The sequence below is a fragment of the Nipponia nippon genome, unplaced genomic scaffold, assembly GCF_047370975.1.
Source record: "Nipponia nippon isolate SJK-2023a ecotype South Korea unplaced genomic scaffold, ASM4737097v1 scaffold_1, whole genome shotgun sequence".
Lineage (NCBI taxonomy): Eukaryota > Metazoa > Chordata > Aves > Pelecaniformes > Threskiornithidae > Nipponia > Nipponia nippon.
In genome coordinates, this window is record NW_028262290.1 from 160,172,035 (window position 1) to 160,192,487 (window position 20,453).

At 45.2% G+C, this 20,453-nt stretch overlaps 1 protein-coding gene across 7 annotated transcripts in view; it reads left to right on the top strand.

The window, feature by feature from the left end:
• PRKAG2 (protein kinase AMP-activated non-catalytic subunit gamma 2) overlaps positions 1–20,453 on the top strand; it is a 228,908-nt gene that overhangs the window by 105,963 nt on the left and 102,492 nt on the right. Inside the window, exon 1 of one of the 7 annotated variants that reach the window (XM_009467571.2) lies at positions 4,280–4,859. The exons of the other annotated variants lie outside the window; for them this stretch is intronic. Coding sequence (XP_009465846.1) covers positions 4,754–4,859 — 106 coding nt within the window. The 5' untranslated portion in view covers positions 4,280–4,753. Of the gene's footprint in view, positions 1–4,279; positions 4,860–20,453 lie in introns of those variants that run through there. 7 annotated transcript variants of the gene reach the window in all.

Sequence of the window (20,453 nt, forward strand, 5' to 3'; positions counted from 1 at the left end):
GGTAGTTTGTATTTCCCTTTGGAAACGCAGGCTGCATGCTCTGTTCAACCGGCCTGCAAATGGTGCTCGGGCAAAACAGGCTTTTTGTTATTGTGCATTGTATCACTTGTAGTCTTGAGCGGGGTTTTTTTAGAGCAAAGATCTCTTTTACATATTTATTCGTGTGTTATTTTGAAATATTTTCCAAGTTTGCTACTTGTATGAAATACGGTTGCAGTTAAAACCAGTCCGGTGTTGTGAGGCTTGTAAGCATGTCCCGGCACCACTGACAATTCTAAAAAATGTTTCATTTTGCCAACGTCAGTCCGTAGAATTGAGAAGAGAAATTTAGAAAAATTCCAATTTAGGAAAATTTTTAAGGAGAACAAGGCAGAGAAAAGTGATCCATGTAAAAATGCAAACACGATTCATGCTTTGGCCTTCTAAGAGTGAATCTGAACTTTATTTCTTTCAGCAATGACAACAACAGAGGGAATTTTGAATAAGGACATTCTCAGCAACAAGGAAAGGGAAATACTTGGTTTTGCTGATTTGCAGTCAGAAGCCAGTTGAAGCGTTTATTAATAACTAAGGGGATTCATATTCTTTTTAGCCTTCCTGTTTCATGCTAAATAAGATCTTAAGTTACAAGGAGGGAAGTATTGTTTTTTCCATTTTCACACCAGAATAAACCCTGATAGGACTAACTGGTCCCTGTTGCCTGCCCCGCATTCTGCTGCTGCATTTGTATATCAGGTTAAAGCTCCTATTATAAAGGCAGGTGAGGAAATGGTTCAAAATACCAGCATTTTAAGTATTTTCACCACGGCACAGAATTTACACCTCCATGAGACAGATGAATCAGTTTGTGTTTCAAAACTCTGATGTCTGGGTCAGACAGCCCGTGATGGTGTGATGGCATTTCCTATCTGGAGACCAAATCTGAATACTCAACCCCCAATTCTACCTCGTAGAACAAATCTTCACATTGCATCCAGACAAAGGAAGATTTTTGTTATGTTTGTGCTTGAAGAGTCATGTTAAGTCACTGGGGGGGAGGTACAAGAGGCACTTTTATCCTGAGAGATGGAGAACTGAAAAGCAAGAAGCATTGAGAAGAGGGAGGCCAGCCATGGATGGGGCTTTGTTGTGTTGGATTGGAGATGACTCCTGCCATGAGACTCCTCTCCTTATGTGGCCCTGTGAATTAATGAAAAATATAGCACAAGGAGGTTTATCTTTCCTACTTTCTATGCTCCAACCTCCCTTTTTAAAGAAAAAAAAAAGAGGTGGTTTAAGGGGGTGGAGGGCTGGGATGAGCAGGGGAGGACATCGCTGGGTGGGATGAAGGCAAGAATTGGTGTAAGGGAGATTTCCAGGAGATGTGGGTCTTTTTTTAGCTCTAGAGTCTTTTTTAGGCTCTTTTTTGGACTTGATGCTAGGTCATCAAAGTATAACTGTCAGAGAAACAGATGACTTGGTGCAAGAGGGTGGTGGGGCTGGAGGCGGGTTGGCGGGTTGGCGAGTTGTCAGGATGGGGACTGCTGTAAGGCCATGAAATGGCTCCGGTGCGGCCAGCTTAGCAGATAGAGCGGGGCTAGGGAAGCATTTCACACACGTACACGAGTGTTTGTTTGCTCCTTCCCTGCAAATACATTTATTAAGCTGCCCAATGTTTGGTACCTCTCAGAGTGAGCCTGCGTATGGTTTTTGGAAGGGGCTGGTGTTATCCTTATGCAGCTCAAGAAACATAATATGCTATAACTAATTTGGGAGACTTTAAAGTAGTTTGACAAGAGTCCATTTCATGGTTGTTTGGAAAGGATTTGTGTTTTCAATCTCCAGAACATAGATGGCCCCAAAGGAGCTCTTTGAAGCCCAGCTTTTTATTATTAGTTTTATAAGATCCTTCCACTGGAATCATTAAGAAGATGTAGTATCTGGTGTAAATGTGCTAGTATCTGTTAGACCATTAGCTGTGGGAGACAAAATGATCATACTCAAAGCACTTAGTGTTTTTTTAACAAATTACTGTGAAAGTCAGTTATTAAACAGCATCGTTTCGTTTTCTGGTAGCTCTGTACAGAAACATTAAGGTCTTGCTGCTTTCCTTAATAAGGGGAAATGAGCCCTCCTCGTGCAATGGCCCTGCTTGGAAAGGTCATCAGCTACTATTTATCCTTGGCCTCTATCAAAAAGGGGGCTGTTTCCATGCTGAAATAATACCAATTCTTATCTCATTAAAAAGGGATTTAATTTTTTTGGTTTCTGATGACATTAAGTCATTCTCAGCAGTCCTTTGGCCACTGAAGAATGAGGAATGCTTTTCTAAGGAGGGGAAACGAGGTCCAGATTGCACTGGTGTTGTAGGCAGTGCTTCTTGTGTCTTTGGCCAAGTAAAGACTGGAAAGGGAACTGGGTAACTGTCTTCAAATATGTCAGGGGCTGCTCCGGAGCGGAAGGGAACAATCTGTTCTCTGTGTGCATGGTGAATAAGACAAGAAGCAGTAGGCTTAAATTGCAGCAAGGAAGATTCAGTTTTGCTATTGGGGAGCTGTTTTTCAAATGGGAAGGACTGTGAAGCTCATGGGTCTCATGGAAGTAGGTTGAGAGCTGGCCCGTGACACGTGCTTATGGGGAGAGCCAGAGCTTGCCCCGCTACAGCTACTGTCACATCAGCATGGCAGAATGAAGGGAAGGGACAGCGAAGATGAAGCTTGCAGAGGTACATGTGGTGGTCACACAAGGCCAGATGGGGTGTGAAGAGCTTGACACTTCCTACAACAACGTTAAAAGCAGTATTTAAGTTACACTGACACTTTCCCCTGCCAATCCCTAAACACTGCTCGTTGCTCCACCTGCTTCTCCTCTGCGCTGGGTGAACAGTGAACCTCAAGGGAGGGGCTGGAGAAGGGGCTTTCATAAAGCACTGGGCTGACAGGCTGTTTTGTGCAAAAGATTGTTATTTGGTGAAAAGCACTGAGATCTTCATATGCAGGGGTGAAACATGTAGCTAGGACCACAAAGGTGGGGATAAAAGACAGTAGGAGGAAAAGTCAGGAGAGGAAAGGCTGGGAAGAGCCTTGAATTAATCATTGTGCTTCCCCACTTGGATCTCAGTGAGAGCCCTGTCTGGAAGATACTTGTCTTGTTAATAATTTGATTATTTTGGTCTCTAGATGCCCTCTGTACAGTCTTCTTCCATGTTCTCTGTAGGGTAGACTGAGAGAAGTCTCTGGTAGTTGAAGATGGCAGAGGAACCTCCTGTTGTCTCTGCACCTTCCCTGAAGTCCTGGCACATCCTTGCATTGATGCCTTGGTCACAGCCATCTTTCTGAAAGACCAAAGCTTGCAAGAAATCTGTGTTGATAAAAGTCTTTTCTGCAGTATTCATGGCTGTTCGTTTTTTTTTTTTTTTCCTTTCTAATGATATTAAGTCCCAGGAGCAATAATGGGCACAAAGAAAAAGGCATGCTTCTTTGGAGACGAAAAAGGTGCTATGACCTTTAATTCCTCCTAGGAATTAAAGAGATAAGACTCTCATAAAGGGTTTGAAAGATCTGAGCCTCAAGTTCCAGTGATGTCTGGAGCAAAGGCTGGTGCTCTATGACTTTAAAAAAAGCTTTTGTTTTAACAGAACATTTACCGTAATCTTAGGAAGGTTGGCTACGATAGTTTGACCATGCCTTGGTTCGTGCTTGCGCCCCTTTCCAGCTGCTCAAGATCTAGCCCACACTGCTCAACACTTTCCTAAAATAAACAACTCTAAATGTACAGACTCGGAGCCTAACATAATACACCCCGGCCGGCTGGGATGAGCAACAGCCCTGTGAATGCTTGTCTCATTGAAAAGACCACGAGGTGGATTTCAGTTGTGTTACAACCAGCTGTCCCGGGTGCTTTTTGCTTTGCAGGCAGCAAATTTGAATGGAGCAATCTATGCGGAGCATATAGATATGCATAGCACGGGGAGGGCACGTCGCTAGAGAAAGTCCGGCCCATCACTCCAGCTACGGTTTCCAGAAAGTATCAGCCTTCTTTTTATGAATTGGCAGAAGCTCGTTCCCGTTAATCCATTAGTCATTAGTCGCGGAGGGCCGGGCGTTTCGGAGCTCATCAACAGGCAGCTGGACTATGCTGTCGCTGCGAAGACCCAGCACACATGAATCAAAATAGTTGGGTGATGTCATGTCACGGTGTGAGTGTGCCCGGGACGCGCGCCGCCAGGAATTGTCTGTCCAGGGGTGGTGTCCTTTTACAGCCTTTTTAAAGAGTCATCATGCCGAGCTGCACATGACAATTCCCTTCAAGAGGGCTTGTGGCTCCTTTGCATTTTTTAAACGAGGGAGCTTATCAGGCGGTTCCTGACCTTTTCCGCATGAGCTGATCTGCTGGGAAACGTTGCTTCGGTCTCCGAGGTTTCTGACGGCTGACAGATAAGAGCTCCGTGGCTGCAAGCTGGGCAGACTTTGAACTTCTCCCCATGTCCACAGATACTTGCAGGCAAGTTACTGTACATTGGAATTAAGACTGGAAGCGCCTGGCGTGCGAGGTTTGGCAGCCTGCTGCAGAGCGGCTCTCCACGAAGACGACAACCAAGCGCCTCGGAGCTGAACCGCTGGCGAGCTGGACTTTTTTTGCAGTGACACGGTCTTTCTGGAGCTTTATTTTCTTGCACCTGGGCTGTTGGTGTAAGCGACACCTTGCCTTCCCCCTCGTGCTGCTTTTCTTCTTCAGTCCTGGGAATGACCGACAGCTGCTGCCACGCGAGCGCATGTTGCAGCTCATGAAGCGTTTTGGTAGCTTTAGAGGGAGCAAGAAGAGAAAGGAGCAGTGCAAAAGCTTGGAGAGACGCCAGTCTGATCCTCGTGGCCTGTTCGGTAGGACCCTCTGCGTTACCCATCCGAAAAGGAGGGACACCGGTCTTTGGGAGAGGGCAGCGAGTGGGGGATAGAGAATTATCGAGCAACAATTTTGTGCTTTCCAGTTTCATTGGCTGAATTGCTCAGTTGTTGTGTGGAGGTTATTTATATGTTGATTTGCACCGGAGAGGAATATCTGAGCTGACACCTGTAACACATCAGATACAACCTTAGGAAAAGAGTGATGTTACAGGAAGGTTTACAGTAAACGCTATGAAATACATTCAAAAGGGGCTGTTGAGTAATGTTACTTTAACTGAAGAATAGTGACTAAATGCTAAGTTAGGGCTAACACTGTATACTGAAAGATGGCTTTTAAGTAGAGAAAAATTGCATATCAATCTGATAAGTAATGCATTTAAAAACATATATTTCTGATACTGCCGTTATCGATATAATTGTGTTTGAGTTGCAATTAGGGACTCCTCCCTTAATCAAAAGCTTTTCCTGGTCACTGAGTATTAACTCAAGTGCAGGTGCCGAGTTGTGGTCTTGGAGAGTATCTGTGTACCATGTAGGGACCAGCTGGCCAGGAGACAAGGGATTTTCCAACAGGATCTGGATGTATTTCTTAAGAATAGTGGAGAAATACGATGTTTAATGCATTTCCTATATGGACTAATGGTAGCTGTTTTACAACTCTGTGGTTCCCCGAAGACCATGAATGCTGCTGGGAGATTCTGTCCTGTGACTAAGAGGTTTAAAACTGATGTTACAGTGAATCAGCCAGATCAGGCACAGTTTAGAGAGGCTGACAAAGGGTAGGCAAGGCTTTTTTTTTACTCTCTATCGGTCAGGAGTCACGGCATTAAATCCAGCAGAATGACGAAGGTATGAGTTGTGTTGGACCATATGGATGGTGCGGAGAGATGCATACAGATTTAGTGATGGGGAGTTGCTATTGATGGATGGGTGGCTGCCCAGAAAGCTTGTTTTTCTATTATTTAATGTTTTGCAATTTATTTAGTGGTTGGTTGTGTTGTTTTTAAGGTGTCCTTCTTGCAAATGCTTCTCCTTTTGTTCCCGTTTTGTACAGTTCAGTGTTTTTAACTCTAAGGTACTGTGCCTTGTTCTTCTTTCCCCTAAACCCTTCTGAGGGTTTCTGCTGGAGTGGTAGCATAAGGTCAAGGTGATGTAAATGAGATATGACCCAGGTCTCTGGAGTTTCGCAGTGTCAGCAAGATGTACAAAGACAGGTAACAAAGTTTATGCAAGAAGAGGGGAAAATTTAGATTACAGATTGCCCAGATGTAAAATTTATTCCCAAATTTCTGATTAAAACCCCTACATTCTCACCTAGGCAGAAACACATGTGTGATTTGTTGATTGAGTGATTAAAGGCACTGTGAGCCACTAATTCACCCTTTTCTTGTGGTTTCATCAATGAGATGGGAATAGCCAACATCTGCAAAAGGATTTGCTGCTGGAAGCAATGAACATAGTGTTGCAAGTCTGCTTCCTCGGAGTCTAACTCTAAACCCTGTCCTTATCTTCCTCCACGGAGAAAATAATTTGTCATGCACCAAGAGTACTGGCTATATGAACTGTAATGTTTGTGACAGAGTTACAAAAAAAAGTTGGAAGTGTAATGCCAGGAATGCCAAAAAATGTGCTCCTCCTTAGCCGCCTGCCCGTTAATCCAGCTCTGTAGCCCACTCCAGTGGTACGCAGCGAGCATTAGGCAGAGTTTTCTGCACAGTATTTACTCCAGACTTTGCAGATGCCGTTCTTGTAAAAGCGTGACCAGGTCAGCTCCCTGCATCGCATTTCCGTCATGAACAGAGAACTACTAAGTCATAAGAGTGGGAAAAAGCAAATGGGATGTCTCTGGGTTACTGCCTTCGTCGGATGCTCTGCCGTGGGGGTTGCCTCTGCCAGCCCAGCAGAGTCTGGATTCTTTTTGGGAAAGGCTTAACACACTTGCAAATGGTTCCCCCTCCCCCAAATGGCTTTAATTATTTGCAGGAAAATGTCAAAACAAAATCACTGTGTTATTTTCTAGATTTAATCTGTATCTCGTAGCTATTAGGCCTTAATAAACACTTTCTGAGCAGCTCTCAAGGGAACCGCCGGTGCTCGGCAGGTTTTATGATCAGTATTAGTGGCGTGCAGGAGCTTTGCTAGCAACAAGACTTGGTGGCTCATCAGGTTTGGTCACACGCTGGTGCGTCCCATTTAGTTGCCGTCTGCCATCAGGGATGAGAAATGAATGACAGCAATCCATCGTGGGCTTTCCCACCCTGCTCTCCCAGGTGGCCGTGCTGCCACTGCAGCCTCCCTGTTGCTGAATGAGCTTGGATTGTATTCAGGAAAGCAGTGGAAAAGGAAAGAAGAGGAAAAAATCCCCTGATGCCCCAGAAAGGGGTGGTCTGTCACCTGGGCTAGTTGAATCTGGAATTTCTGATTTTTCTTGGAATTTCTTGACTTTCTTGATTTTTCTCTGTAAGAGTTTTAAGGAAGAGTCCTCCCATCATTGCAAACAGGATTGGGGCAGCACAGCTTCTCGTCTTCCCAGGGGTAGATACCATCAGGCCACTGCAACTGGAGTTATCAAGTAGTACATTCTTCTGTGTGTCAGTTGAGCTAAACCCCATCCTTCCTCTGCACCGATGAAGAGGTTCGCATCCTGGTAAAGTGGAGGGTGGCATTGCCAAGGATGGGCATCTCTGTAATTCCCTGGGTTTGGAGCCTTAGAGTCCTTTTATGCCAAGGGAACAGCGAGAGGAGACCTGAGTATGGCCAAACAGAAGCAGAGAGCACACAGAGAGGGGAAGGAGAAAAGCATGAACGAGCACCAGGAGCAAACGTGAGCAGGGAGAGCTGCGGGGCGAAGGCAGAGAGCCCGCAGCTTTGCTCCGGGAGAGGAGCAGCCAACAGAGAGACCTCAAAGCTTGAGCTATCCACCAAACAGCAGGGAAGCTGATTTATGCAATATGATTTTGGCAGGGCTGAGGACTGGGATTACCCAAGATTTCTCCAACCTCTGGATCACCACCGCAGAGTTCCCTGCTTCCTATTGCAGTTGCTGCTTGCCTGTGCAGGGTTGCTGGCAGCTCCTCCGCCTGCCAGCTCTCGCTGCGGCCCGGTGTGTTGTAAATAGATAGTCTCTGTGGCATTTCTGAAGGGGACAACTTTTTGGCCCCAGCGAGGCTAATTGCTCTGCCCTTTAAAGGACACTATCCATTCCATGAAGGACTGAATGACACATGCAAAAGGTGTAATGTTAAAAGCGTTTCTTCCCTACTCAAGCCATGAGTGCCCAGCGAAGGAACCGCTCTGCAGCACATGTGGCTGCCGTGACCCCCGGCGCTGCCTTGTGCCCAGGCATTTAGCCTTGAACAGCTCATTTTGGAGGCTTTTAGCTGCATGGAAGTGCCCAGGAGCTTCTCCTTGCTCATGCTGCTCCTCTTGGGATTTGTTGCTGTGGATTTTAAGCAGCAGGGGCCAAAGCCAAGCCCCGACAAGCCGTGTCCAAGAGGCTCCATGCAAACCTCAGTGCTGCCCCTCAGCCCCTGGCCTGTCCCGCCTCAGTAACACTCTCGAGGACAATTTCCCTGCCAGCTGTTATAATTGGTGCAAATTAGGACTAAATTAGGAACGAGCCTGCTGAATGACTCAGACCCCAATATATACACGTGCAAAAATGTTTCAGCCCCACCGTGTACATGAATGAGGCAGTCCCGGTGCGAAGGGCAGGGGCTTGTCCCCGAGTTGCTGTAGCCACGCTGGTGGCACTCAGTGCACATGTTTTATCTCATGTCTCTGCAAACCACCGTGGGATGGAGGGCTGCTGAGGCTCTAGAGCAGTTCTGGGAGGTGCTGTATTTTAGAGTAGCTTTAAATACTCAACCCAAGGGGAAATGTCCTCCCCTCTCAGCAAAAACTCAAGGGGCTTCTTCCATCGCTTGCCATGGTCCTTCCCAGACCACTGGAGTTGGGGGTGAGTGTGGATCATGTGTCAAGCGGAGAAATCATACTCTCCCTTCCCAACAGCGGAGATGTGGTGACTGCATCAGTGATCACCACGTGGAGTTAACGTGCTATAGGTCGCGACCAGCTGAGACAGCAGCCCGTGGGCAAGGAGTGACACCAAGCCAAAGAGCAGGTGGTTCACAGCCTCTCCAAGTGCAAAAGGAAGCCCAGGGGTTACTTCAGCCTGGCTCACACCACCGTTTATCGGCACAGGCCGGGTTGCGGATAGTTGCACTGAGAACAGGGACAGAAAACGTGTAGGGGGAGGACGGAGAAGTGATTGCAAAAGGAGACAGGACTTGATCTCCTGCTCCTCCAGCCTGGGGAGCTGCAGCCCATCTGGCACTTCACCCCAAAGTGGGTTATGCTGCTTGTGGGAGGACCGGAGCTGAGATACTTATTTTTCTCATTCTGGTGGGATGTTTCTGTTTTGAGGCAGTGGGGGAGAAACCATGGTGAAAAAAATTCTGGAGAAATAAATGAGAGTGAGGGGGTTGCTGTGTGTTCCAGTGGCTGCCATAAACGAACTGAAAGAGCAAAATCCTGTTGGTCCTGAAAAGCAGCTTAAAACCAGCAGCATCAGAGACTGGGCATGAGAAACTGAGACCGCTTTGGTTTGTTAATGATTTTCTCTACTGGTTTTCATGCTCTGTAGAGCTGACAGTGGTTTTAGAAAATGTGCAGCCCTGGCTGATCAGTACCGATTAATCTTGTACTACAGAGAGCTCCGAGACCTGGAAGCTGTGAAATTTCTACGGTTGTTTGTCAGGAAAGAGAAAAGCGGTGACAAGCCTGATGAAATGTTTGAGACTTTTTATTTTGCCATTTTCTGCTTCCTTATAGTCACTGTGCTGGTGCTTTCTGGCCCATCCCAGCTTTGTATGCAGCTTTGAAGCATTCTGACTGGGGGGAAAAGGACCGTGCCCAGGAAGTGATAGAATCAGCAAGGTATTTTCAAACAGATACTGGTAAATTCAGATAGTAATAAACCCCAGAAAACCTCCATTGATTTGGTGGAAATGGAAATAGAGGTATACTGAGCAGAGTGCTTTGCCCTGGACTCTTCCCTTGCTCCCTCGCTGGTGCAGAGCCCAGCAGCATCCTTCCTCTGCAGCCCTTTGTGGGCTTACAGAAGCTGTAGACTCTTTGCTGTCACGCTGAGTTGTCCAAGAATGCAAATTCTCCAAGTAATTTATTTTCAAAGAAAGTTATTTTTGTCTGGAGGGCAGGTTATACACGTGAAATTACAGTATGTTCTCTTGAAGCACAAATTTACAGATTGGTGCTGCAAATGAATCTCCTTCCCAGTCCTGCTCCAGGCAGCTCTGTGCATCTCGTTGCAAAGTTTGATCAAAAATACTAATATTACTATAAATAACTGAATTACTCAGCGTTGACGTGCTGTTGTCAACGTGGTGGGTGAGGCCAGGAGGGCCAGCCTCCCTTTTGGCAGGCTATTTTACAAACTGTACAGGCTTTTGGCAGGGAGAGCTCCCATCTGGGAGGAGCCCATGTGGTTACCGTCCTTGTTGGTGCTTGTGGGTGCAGGTATTTGTGCCCCAGGCACAGCAGCATCATAGACACTTGGTTTTTTACTGTCTTAAGGATACTTTAATTCTTCTGCTGTTTCAAATAGTGTCATTTGGAACAGCAGGATGAATGTTATTCCTGAAAGACAGAGAGAAACTGAAAGCAAATCTTGGGATTGAATCTAGGTAAAGCTGTGAAATGCAAGTATGAGGAGGGGTTCATTGAGCTGGAAAAGGAGAAACTGAGACAGAAGGAAGCCAGGCACTGACTGTGAGTGAAAGCAAATGCAGCCACTGCCTGTTTCTGAAAGCAGACGATATTTATGTATTTATCAGGATTTCCTTTTTCCATCCTTCACTTCTGTTGCCTTCAGGTACCAGGTCACTTCTGATATGTATATGAGGCTGGAAAACTATCATCTCAGCCACCTTATGGTATAATTAACTATCATCTGATTAATTTTTGAGGTGAAAAGAAAATAGCATAGATGATAAGACTTTCATACATGACATCTCAGCTTAAAGAATGCAGCCTGGAGTGTCTTCATGCTGAGTGCTGGAGGGTCACAACCTACGTGCCAAAAATCACTGGAATTACTGATTTCCATGCATGATCAAAATTGCACTCTCATCCTTATTGCACCAGTTTTTTTCCCTCCTTCCTTCACTTGTACTTTTCAAGGGCTCTGACTTTTGGAAGAATATCCGTATGAGAAGCTGTTATCCCAGTCTGACTTTCTACTTGATTTGAATGTGCTAAGCTGGACCATGATTTATTTATACTCCCATGCATCTATATTACAAATGCTGTTGCCAGGTTTTAAAAGCAAATTTCAAGCCCAGATCTGTTTTCACAGCCTAAAATTCCACTTGATAGGAGCATTTAGGTACTTCCGTTTAATTAGAAATCAATGTTTTTGGACTATTGACTCCTTGCTCAAAGTTTCAGTGAATTGCCCAAGAGTGCAATTTCAAAGATGTTGTTAAGGCAGTTTGTTTGTCAGGTTTATTGGATCAGCAAATCCCAGGAATTACCAGGATTCAGCTGTTTTCTACTTTCACCTTTATTCTTGTCCAACCTAAAAGCAGTTCAAGGACTCAAAAGGGCTTGGAGCAGTGGGATTTAATGCCTCAAAATTGTTTTAGCCATTTTATTGTCATTACAGAGTCGTCCTGAAAAGCAAAGGCTTAGATCTTGAGAGATGAAGGGCTGCTCTGTGAGAAATCATTGTGCGGCTGGCAGGCTTGGCTTAGAGGCTTGAATTCTCCGTGCCGGAAAGGTCACGCAGCCTTACTTCGTTTAAGGCCGGAGCCCAGCGCTGCATCGCACACTTGCACTGAGGAGTTCCTGTCCTGTCCTTTTTCTGCTCCTCCTTTGATAATGTTGGGGCGATTCAGCTGGAGGAGGGATGGTAGGATGAGCTGGCATTAATTACGAGCATCCTGTTGTTTCCTCAGAGTTTTTTCCAGGCATCAGAAAACAGCTGCTTCGCAGTGCTGTGTTCTCCGTGGGGTAACAAGGACCCTTTTGACGTGCTCGGAGCTACAGTCACCGGATTGTTTAACAGACCCTGCCCATCTGGCCCTGCGGTTTTATTTCAGTCGGTGCAAGAATTACGATAGCGTACGCAGGATTCTTGCAACAATCCTGCCTTTCCTGGCGGGCAATGCTCCTGGAGAGGAACAGATGATTTGTGACATCTCCGCTGCTTGTATATAGTATAATTAGAGATAATAAACAAGAATAGGGCAAGAAATCAATTTAACAAATATAGATGAGGGAGAAATGAGATGGAAAGTCAACTGGAGACAGGAGGGAGACGAAAAGTTTGCAACGGAGAGGTTCTTGCTGCAGTACCAGCAACAAAAGTCGGGTGGGTGTTCAGAGGTGAGGATTGTACCCTTGAGAGAAGGACTGAGTTGAAAGGATGAGAAGCTGGAATAATGTTGACATTTCCCGAGGGACATACTTGAATTTAGGGATGGTCAACACCCAGGGATCAATATCAGGACTGGTAATGTTCGTTAGTGACCTGGATGGTGGGTGAGATGAGCCCGTGCAGCAGTACACGCTGGGCACTGACGACTGACTCCCAGTGAGAAGGACTTGGGGGTTGTGGTGGATATCATCTGGAAAATGATCCAAAAATGTGCTGTCATTCCCAATAGGGTGAACCACATGCTGGGCTACATTAGGAGGAATGGAGCAATCCAGTCAAGGGAGGTTATTATACCCCTCCACCTGCAACAGGGTGTCCTATTTCTGGTCCCCTCCATCAGAAAAATGCTGGGGAACTGGAGAGGGTTTCCCTGGAGGACTACCAAGATGTTTTGGGACTTAGAGCAGGTGTTTGGGATCTGTGAGGAGACGTTGAGGAAACTGGGCTTTTTTGTCCAGCAGAGAGAAGGCTAAGGGGCAATCTAATAGCAGCCTGCAACTACCTAAAGGGCAGTTTCAAAGGCGATAGAGCCAAACTCTTCTTAGTGGTGGCAGGTGGTAAAAGAAGGAATAAAAGATAAGAGTTTGTGGCTGAGAAGGGTCAAACTGGATGTCAGCAAAAACTCCCTCAACATGGTGATGCAGCACTGGCACAGGTAACCTAGAGAGGTTGTGGCCTCTCCATCCTTGGAGATTTTCAAGACTCAGCTAGCCAAAGCCATGGCTGACCTGGTCTTGGTTGATACCAGACCTGCTTTGAGTGGGAGACTGGAGAAGCCGCCTCCAGACATCCTTTCCAACCAGCATTTCTGTGATGCTCAGCTGTTCAGTTGCAAGGAAAGCTGAAGTTGCAAATATCCTGACTGTACATCTTTTCCCACCCAGTTCTCAACATTCACATACAACTGCTCTTGTTGTGACAAATTTTCAAGAACAGAGTGACTTCTCAGGTAGAGGCAGCTAGGGCTGCTTGTACAGCTGATTCATGTCCACAGACCAGCAGAAGGAGACCACTGCAAAGCCCAAGACCAACACTGACTCATTTATTGGGCCAACAAAGGCAGCAAGGTGCGTATTTCCTACAAAAAGCACCCAGGCTGCCTTCTGGCCATCTCATAGACATTAAGCATGGCCTTGAGAGTCCTAGGCAGTCATTAATGCCCCCCCGAGCTGAGCAGTGCCTGGGCACCCCCGGCCGCTGCCCCACTTTGGGTAGTGTTCGTTTACCAGCCGGAGGAATTGCAGCGGGACTTGGTTTGTATCAGCTATCTGTCACTATAGCAACTCCTCACTTAACCAGTCCCTGCACTAAAAATAGTTCACCTTGATCTCAAGGAAAGAAAACCAAAGGAAATCAAAAGGGGCAGTGATAGCGAAAGCTGTAGAGTCAGCTATTGACTGAAGGCTGGAGCATTTGAAACCTCTTATAAATAATCTATCATGTAAAACAGACATTTGAGGGGAATGTATTTAATCCAGAAACCCCACTGTGTCAGTGAGTTTGAAGCTTTAGCAAAGGGCATGCATTAGTTTTTATCAGAGAGATGTGTTTGCAGTTATCACCTGGCACACATGGGATGCTGAAAACCGTGTGGGCTGTTGCTTAGGTTGGTTAAGACGTGTAAGGGATCTTATCTTCCGAGTAAGCAGATTTGCAGCTCTGTCATTAGACCTGATAGCCCTCTATGCTCTTGTATGTAAGTTATCAAAATCCCTACTCATTAATGAAACTGTTGCTGGTATCTGCAGAAATCTGTGAGGGACCCAAAACTGAAAAAAGCTGAATGCTGTTAGCAAAGTCACCGCTATCTCACGTTGAAGTTAATGGGAGCTGAGTGTTTTGGCACCCGATAGGGACAGGGTCCTCTGTAAGGGACGTGTAAATGATATTTGATCTTATTTTTCCTCCAAACCCAGCTCGTGCCTACATCTGAAGGGAACGGAATAAATCCTTGTGAAGACAGGGAAGTAGGTGTGAAGGCAAAATAGCAACAAGATGAAAAGCTTGTTAAAGAGCTACAGAATTAACTGAAAATACCTTTGATGGGAAAGGAACCAAATTTGCATGAAGATAGCTCACATATCACAAGCAGTATGTTTTCAGCATTATCAGTCAGCAAGTTTGCTCTGGATAAAAGGCCAGATTATTTTAATGGCCTTTTTGGGCTGACAGTTTGCAGACATAGCTGATATTGAAATGTGTAGGCGCTTAACTGCCCCTGCCCTGTATATTCTGATTCTTATTTTTATTTAGTATTATGAACTGTATTTTTTATGTTTAGTTTATCTTCCTGTAACTAAGATAAGCAGCTTTCAGTAGTGACATGCACCATCTCGGGAGAATACCTGTGCAGGGGGGGAGGGTGAGAGATACTGCTGACCCAACTCCCACCGTTCTTTTCAAGCTTAAAGCATATTATTACAAGGCAAAAAAAGTAGAATTAGTTCTTATTACATTTTTTTACCTCACTTGAGATCCACTGCTTTTACACCATCTGGGGATCTGACCCATATTCTTCACCTCTTCACTGGGTGCTCTTTTTAATCAGCTTTGGAGCTATGAAGGAACTGCACCGCAAAGTAATTAGAAAGCCTAAGCGCATTCCCACACAGCAGGCATGGAGGTGTGAAAATAGAAATGTAGTTGTTTTAAACAAAAGAAAATCATTCATTGAAAAGGTCCAGTGATGCAAAGCCCGTAAGTCTACCCCAGGCATGACTCCGGCCCTCTGTCACTGTATTTTGGGGAGCAAGAGCTTCATCAACGTACGTGTTCGGCGGACTGTCGCTAATACACAGCCATTAATGAGAAGGAGATGAGAGCGAAGGAACCTTGGTCACTGCATGTGCTCATTCAAAGACAAGTCTCCTGGAGACGTTAGTTACCATTACTGGAGCTGATAGCACTATATACACCAAAAGGCAAGAATTCCCCCAAATTGCAGGAGTTATTGCCAGCAAATGCCCTGTTCAGTGCTTTTACCCCCAGCTTCAGCCTGGCAGCAGATTCAGCAGGGGTACAAAATTTGCTGTAGGAATGAGCAGAGTACTGGTATTCTCCCCATACGATATTTTCATGACAGTAAACTGATTTTTACCTCACCTAGCTGGCAAGACGGTTAGAAATGCTTCTTCTGTCTCTAAAGAGACTGCTGCTTCCACTGAGCTGCAATAAAAGTCTCCTCCTTACCCCAGAGCAGATGACAACTTTCTATTGCTGTCAGATTTGGGTTTATTTTCTTCCTTCCTAAAAGGATACCAGAGTTTTCTTGTTTATCAGCCAGGTCCTTCTTTAAAACTTGAGACTATGCGAAGTCTATTTGAACTTAAAACTGGAGGGTTGTAAAACAAGAGCCTTATTGTAAATCATTACGAATTTTTCCCAAAATAAACACCAGTATGATACAGAGCACAAAGCGAAGCGGCAAGTTCCCTACAAGAAATCCCCACAGCATGAACTAACCTTGAGATGTAGGAGACTGATGCAGAAAAATTGTAATACTCAAGACTGACAAAACTAATCCTAACTGAGGAGACTTGTAGAGAAATTATTATGTTATAGGAGTGAACTGCCAGCTGAAATGAAAGCCAGAACAGAAAACATGAGTGAGCAGCACTCTTTAAAATTTAATTACAAAACTGTCTGGGAGATTGAGAGATGCTGCTTCTCTGCTGGAGGGAGCTGGTGGCTGGTCAGGCCCTGGAATCATACGCTTGGTGTTTGCTCTCAGCCGAAAATTAGGGCTATGAGGCTACATACATGGAGGGGAAAGTCAGCTTAAACTACAGAAGAATTAGACTGAAGAAATCATAATAGCAGAGGTTTTTTTCTCTGTGCAGCAATGGGGAATAGCATGAGTGAAGAGTCTGGAGCACAAATCTAATGAGGAGCAGTTGAGGGAGCTGGGGTTGTTTGGTCTGGAGAAAAGGAGGCTGAGGGGAGACCTCATTGCTCTCTACAACTGCCTGAAAGGAGGACATAGTGAGGTGGGGGTCGGTCTCTTCTCCCAAGTAACAAGCAATAGGACAAGAGGAAACGGCCTCAAGCTGCACCAGGGGAGGCTTAGGTTGGATATTAGGAAAAACTTCTTCACCAAAAGGGCAGTCAGGCACTGGCACAGGCTGCCCAGGGAAGTGGTTGAGTCTCCATCCCTGGAGGTATTTAAAGGACGGGTAGATGTGGTGCTCGAGGACATGGTTTAGTGGTGGACTTGGCAGTGATCGGTTAATGGTTGGATTCGATGATTTTAAGGGTCTTTTCCAACCTAAATGATGCTATGATTCTATAAGGTAGCTTCATGGCACTGTCTCAACCCTGGGCGACCACATAGACATGAGTGTGCCTCTACTGCAGTCCCTGCTGTGCAAAATAACTCTACAGAAGCCAACTTTAAATGAGCTAACAGTTCATTTAAAGGAGAATAGTAGCTTCCTAACTGCCCTGTAATGGAGTTCGTAATTTACCTTGCTTCCCAGGCAAGTGTTGCAGCTGTGCTGTCACGGCTTATCCAAGTGTTGTGTTTAAAGGTGACTTGGGTACATCTCTGCATTGCAGGCAGTGCAATTCCAGCTTGCTTTTTCCTCCCCACCTTCTTTCCTGATAGGAGTCAGGAATCCACCAGGTTTGATCCTGTCACTGGGGTTACAACATCTCCTAACCATGAACAGGCCACATAGGTTTGGACTTCACGCTTCACGCTTCTGAAAACAGCATCCCGAGCCCCCCTGTTCTAGATTCCAAAATAAACACAAAAAGGAGGATTTGACCTCAAAAGGCATTGAATACTCAGTGACGGTGCTTCTGAAAATCAAATTTAATGCCTGATGTCTTTTTACATCTTGTTTTAAGGCCTTGTCACAGACCCTTGACTATTTGGACTTGAGCACCAGCACATATTGACACGCTTCGGTGGCTGAGAGGTTTTGGTTAATAACATGGGTAACTCCTTGTCATTGTTTTATTTGCTCAGTTGTAGATCTTGGAGTATCTTTAGAAGATGAGTACCGTTAGTATCATTTTACAAATGGTATAGTTTGGGCTATAGAAAATTAAGTGGTTTATCATAATTATAGTGTGGATGGCACGAGAATAAAGGCATCTTCTGCTTAGGTGTGAGGTTACATTACTAGTTTTACTGCTTTGAAATTCATTTTCAGTTAGAACACAAGAACAAATGTACCTGGTCAGGCCAATTATCCATCCAGATTAGTCTCTTTTTGTGCCAGCTGCCAGTAACAGGCACAGGGAGGAGTATAAGAACGGGACAAGAATGTGCGGATGTTTCCCTTTATACTCTCCCAGCCTCCAGCACTTGTGGCTCACGTCCTGAGCTAAAGCTGGTGCTTGGTAGACCTTGATGAGTTTTTCTTCCAGGCTTTGTTTTGAGCCTCCCACCTGCTACTTTCATGTGATGCTCCCTTGCCTGTTTGCCACCTCCATCCCACGCCTGATGTTACAGATCTTTGTCATATCCTTTCTCTGCAGTCATCTTTTCCTAAGCTGAAGAGTTACTCCGTACCTTTGATCAACCTTATCAGCCTTTTCTGCATCTTTTCTTGTTTTATTGAGTCCTCTTTGAGGTTGGTCAGTAGAAACCCATGGTCATCCATTGCAGTGTATAGCTTGGACTCAGTCTGCACCTCTGTATTATGAAGCTGCCTTTGAGCACAGCCCATAAGTGACCAGTTAGACAGGACAAGGCCACCAGTGATGCCACCCTGGGGCCTGACCAGTATGGCTCGCTTCAAAAGGCGGCTACTTTTATTCTGCAACCCATCAACTTACCCATGTAGACTGTCCACTCATAGCCAGAGCCCTCTGGCATGTAACCAGAAGACGTCTCTTGGCCACCCAAGTGGCTGCTTACCTGAAAAGAAGCATGTTTAGCCTTTGTGGTGCAGTTTTCTCCTATACTGATTGCAAGAAATGGGTACATTGGCAAGGTGGGACATGTATATAAGGGGAAAAGCATGTCTTGGCTCACTGATGGGATTAGGAAGGTAGCTTTGTAAGAGCTGTAATAAGGATAGTCAAGAATAGTTCACTAACAGATGGGAAAATGATAAACCTGAAAAATATTATGATGTGATTTATCTGTCTGGAAGATTTAACTCAATAGCTGGAAATTTATTGGCTAAGAAAGCGCAGAGATCAAACTAAGATGACAAATTCGCCTGTGCACACAAGAGCCTATAGTAAAATAATTCTCTGAAAAGTGGAGTTGTGTATTTATTATTTCCTTGGCTTGTGCCTAACTATCTAATCAGTCTTTGTACATGTCAGCAGCACATCCATAATAAGAAAGTGCTGTGTGGATTGTGTGAACTGGAATTAGAGATGCGATAATCAGCCCAACCGTTGGAGACAATGTAAAGGCTGCACGGCATTTGCATTCCTCTAGCCGAGGAAAAAAACCTTATATGTGCAAATGAGTTGTTGGGATTTTTTTCTTTCCTGATACGTTATAACCATGGGCAAACTGGTCTCAGAGGAGCACTTCCCCGACAGCATGCCAGTTCACACAATGCCTCAATGCCTGGTTAGACCTGCTCCAGTATGGTGGTGACAGCGGTGCTATATTCAGTCAGTATGTGAGGTGATGTGACAAACAGAGGCATATAGATGTATATATGCCATGGAAAAAATCGCTGATGTATAGGTAGGCCCACAGTTTTGTGATGAAGAGACCACAATTGGGATTAGGAAACCTATTGTCCCATCTGTACAATTCTGATAATATTGATCAATCCCATCAAGATGTTGTGAAAGTAACTAATAACTACAGAGGGAGCCTCACTTTGTGATCCTCATACTGCCTCAATGTCCTAAACTGTTATCGATTCCTTATGAAAGCAATCTGCCTGTCGCTCGGTTGTTCTTCTGGCCAGCCTCAGGGTTTTCTGTCGAAATCCTCCTTGACTCTTGTCTTCCCATATTCTGATTAGCATCACCATTATCAAGGAATAAGGAGAGACTGAAAGCAAAAGGCTGATGTTGCAAAGGGAAGGTGTGAAGTGCTGAGCAGAAAAGAGCAAGGTTAGAAGTGATGAGTAGGGCAAGTTCAGCAAAGTCTGATCCTAAATTTAATCATAGCCCTGTATGGCTGCCATGCCTTTCCTGCCTGGAGGAGGAGAAAGGCATGGGTAAGCCACTGGGGTGTTGCAGTCCAGTCCCCGTGTTCAGCCCCTGCCCATAACCCGTGTCCCTTCTTGCTGTGGCAAGATAAGGAGGCAGAAATAGGTGAGACTTGAAAGATAGAGCTTGTTCACTTTAAAGGTTTTTGTGACAAGAGCTGTCCTGACGTGCATGCTAGGACCGACATAGCTTATCAAAACTATTCTTTAATGTATATAGTTTTAAGCCGTTCCTGGAAAATAATTATCTATATTTGTAAAATGATGTTGCTCTATACATTAAGAGCATTCTCCTCCCAAAAGCTGTTAATCAGCTAAATTGAGCTGCCTGTTTTAATGCTTCAGGTAACTGAGAGTTAGATTAAGTGCCACCTGCAATGGAGCAGACCTCTGTCCCGTGTTGGGTTGCATGACCCAACGCATAGACCCTCCTGCCTTGAGAAGCTGGATGTTTAAGTTCTCAGGACTACAGCTTGAAAAAGGGAGATGGAAAAAAAGTCCTATATGCTGGCGTAAAGGCACATGGGACAGGTCTGTATCCCTTTTTTGGTTTCTAAAATTCAGGCTCATCATCCCAGACCAAACCTACTCAGTGCTTAGACTGTACTAAAGGCTGTGTTTAAGTGGCGGGTGTCAGAGCTGGTCCCGGCTCAGCTGGCATCTCGAAGAACAGCAAATATGAAGGGAGCTTCAGCGCCTGCAATTCAGGAGACCGTCTGAAGAGCACAGTTAGACACGAGAACACACTGTTCGCCAGTGGGTTGGAAACAGGAACCCACATGGAAATGTTGCATTTATTCCATTATCTAGTGGCAAAAGGAACATTTCAGGACAAGAAGATGCAGGGGAAGCTGATTATGTTCTTTGCAATAATATTCTTCATCAAAGACACTGAGGAGATGCCTTCTTGTTAAACAGAAATACGAGATGACAAATGTAGTAATACACGGCAAAAGTAACAAGTCTCAGCTCTGTGTT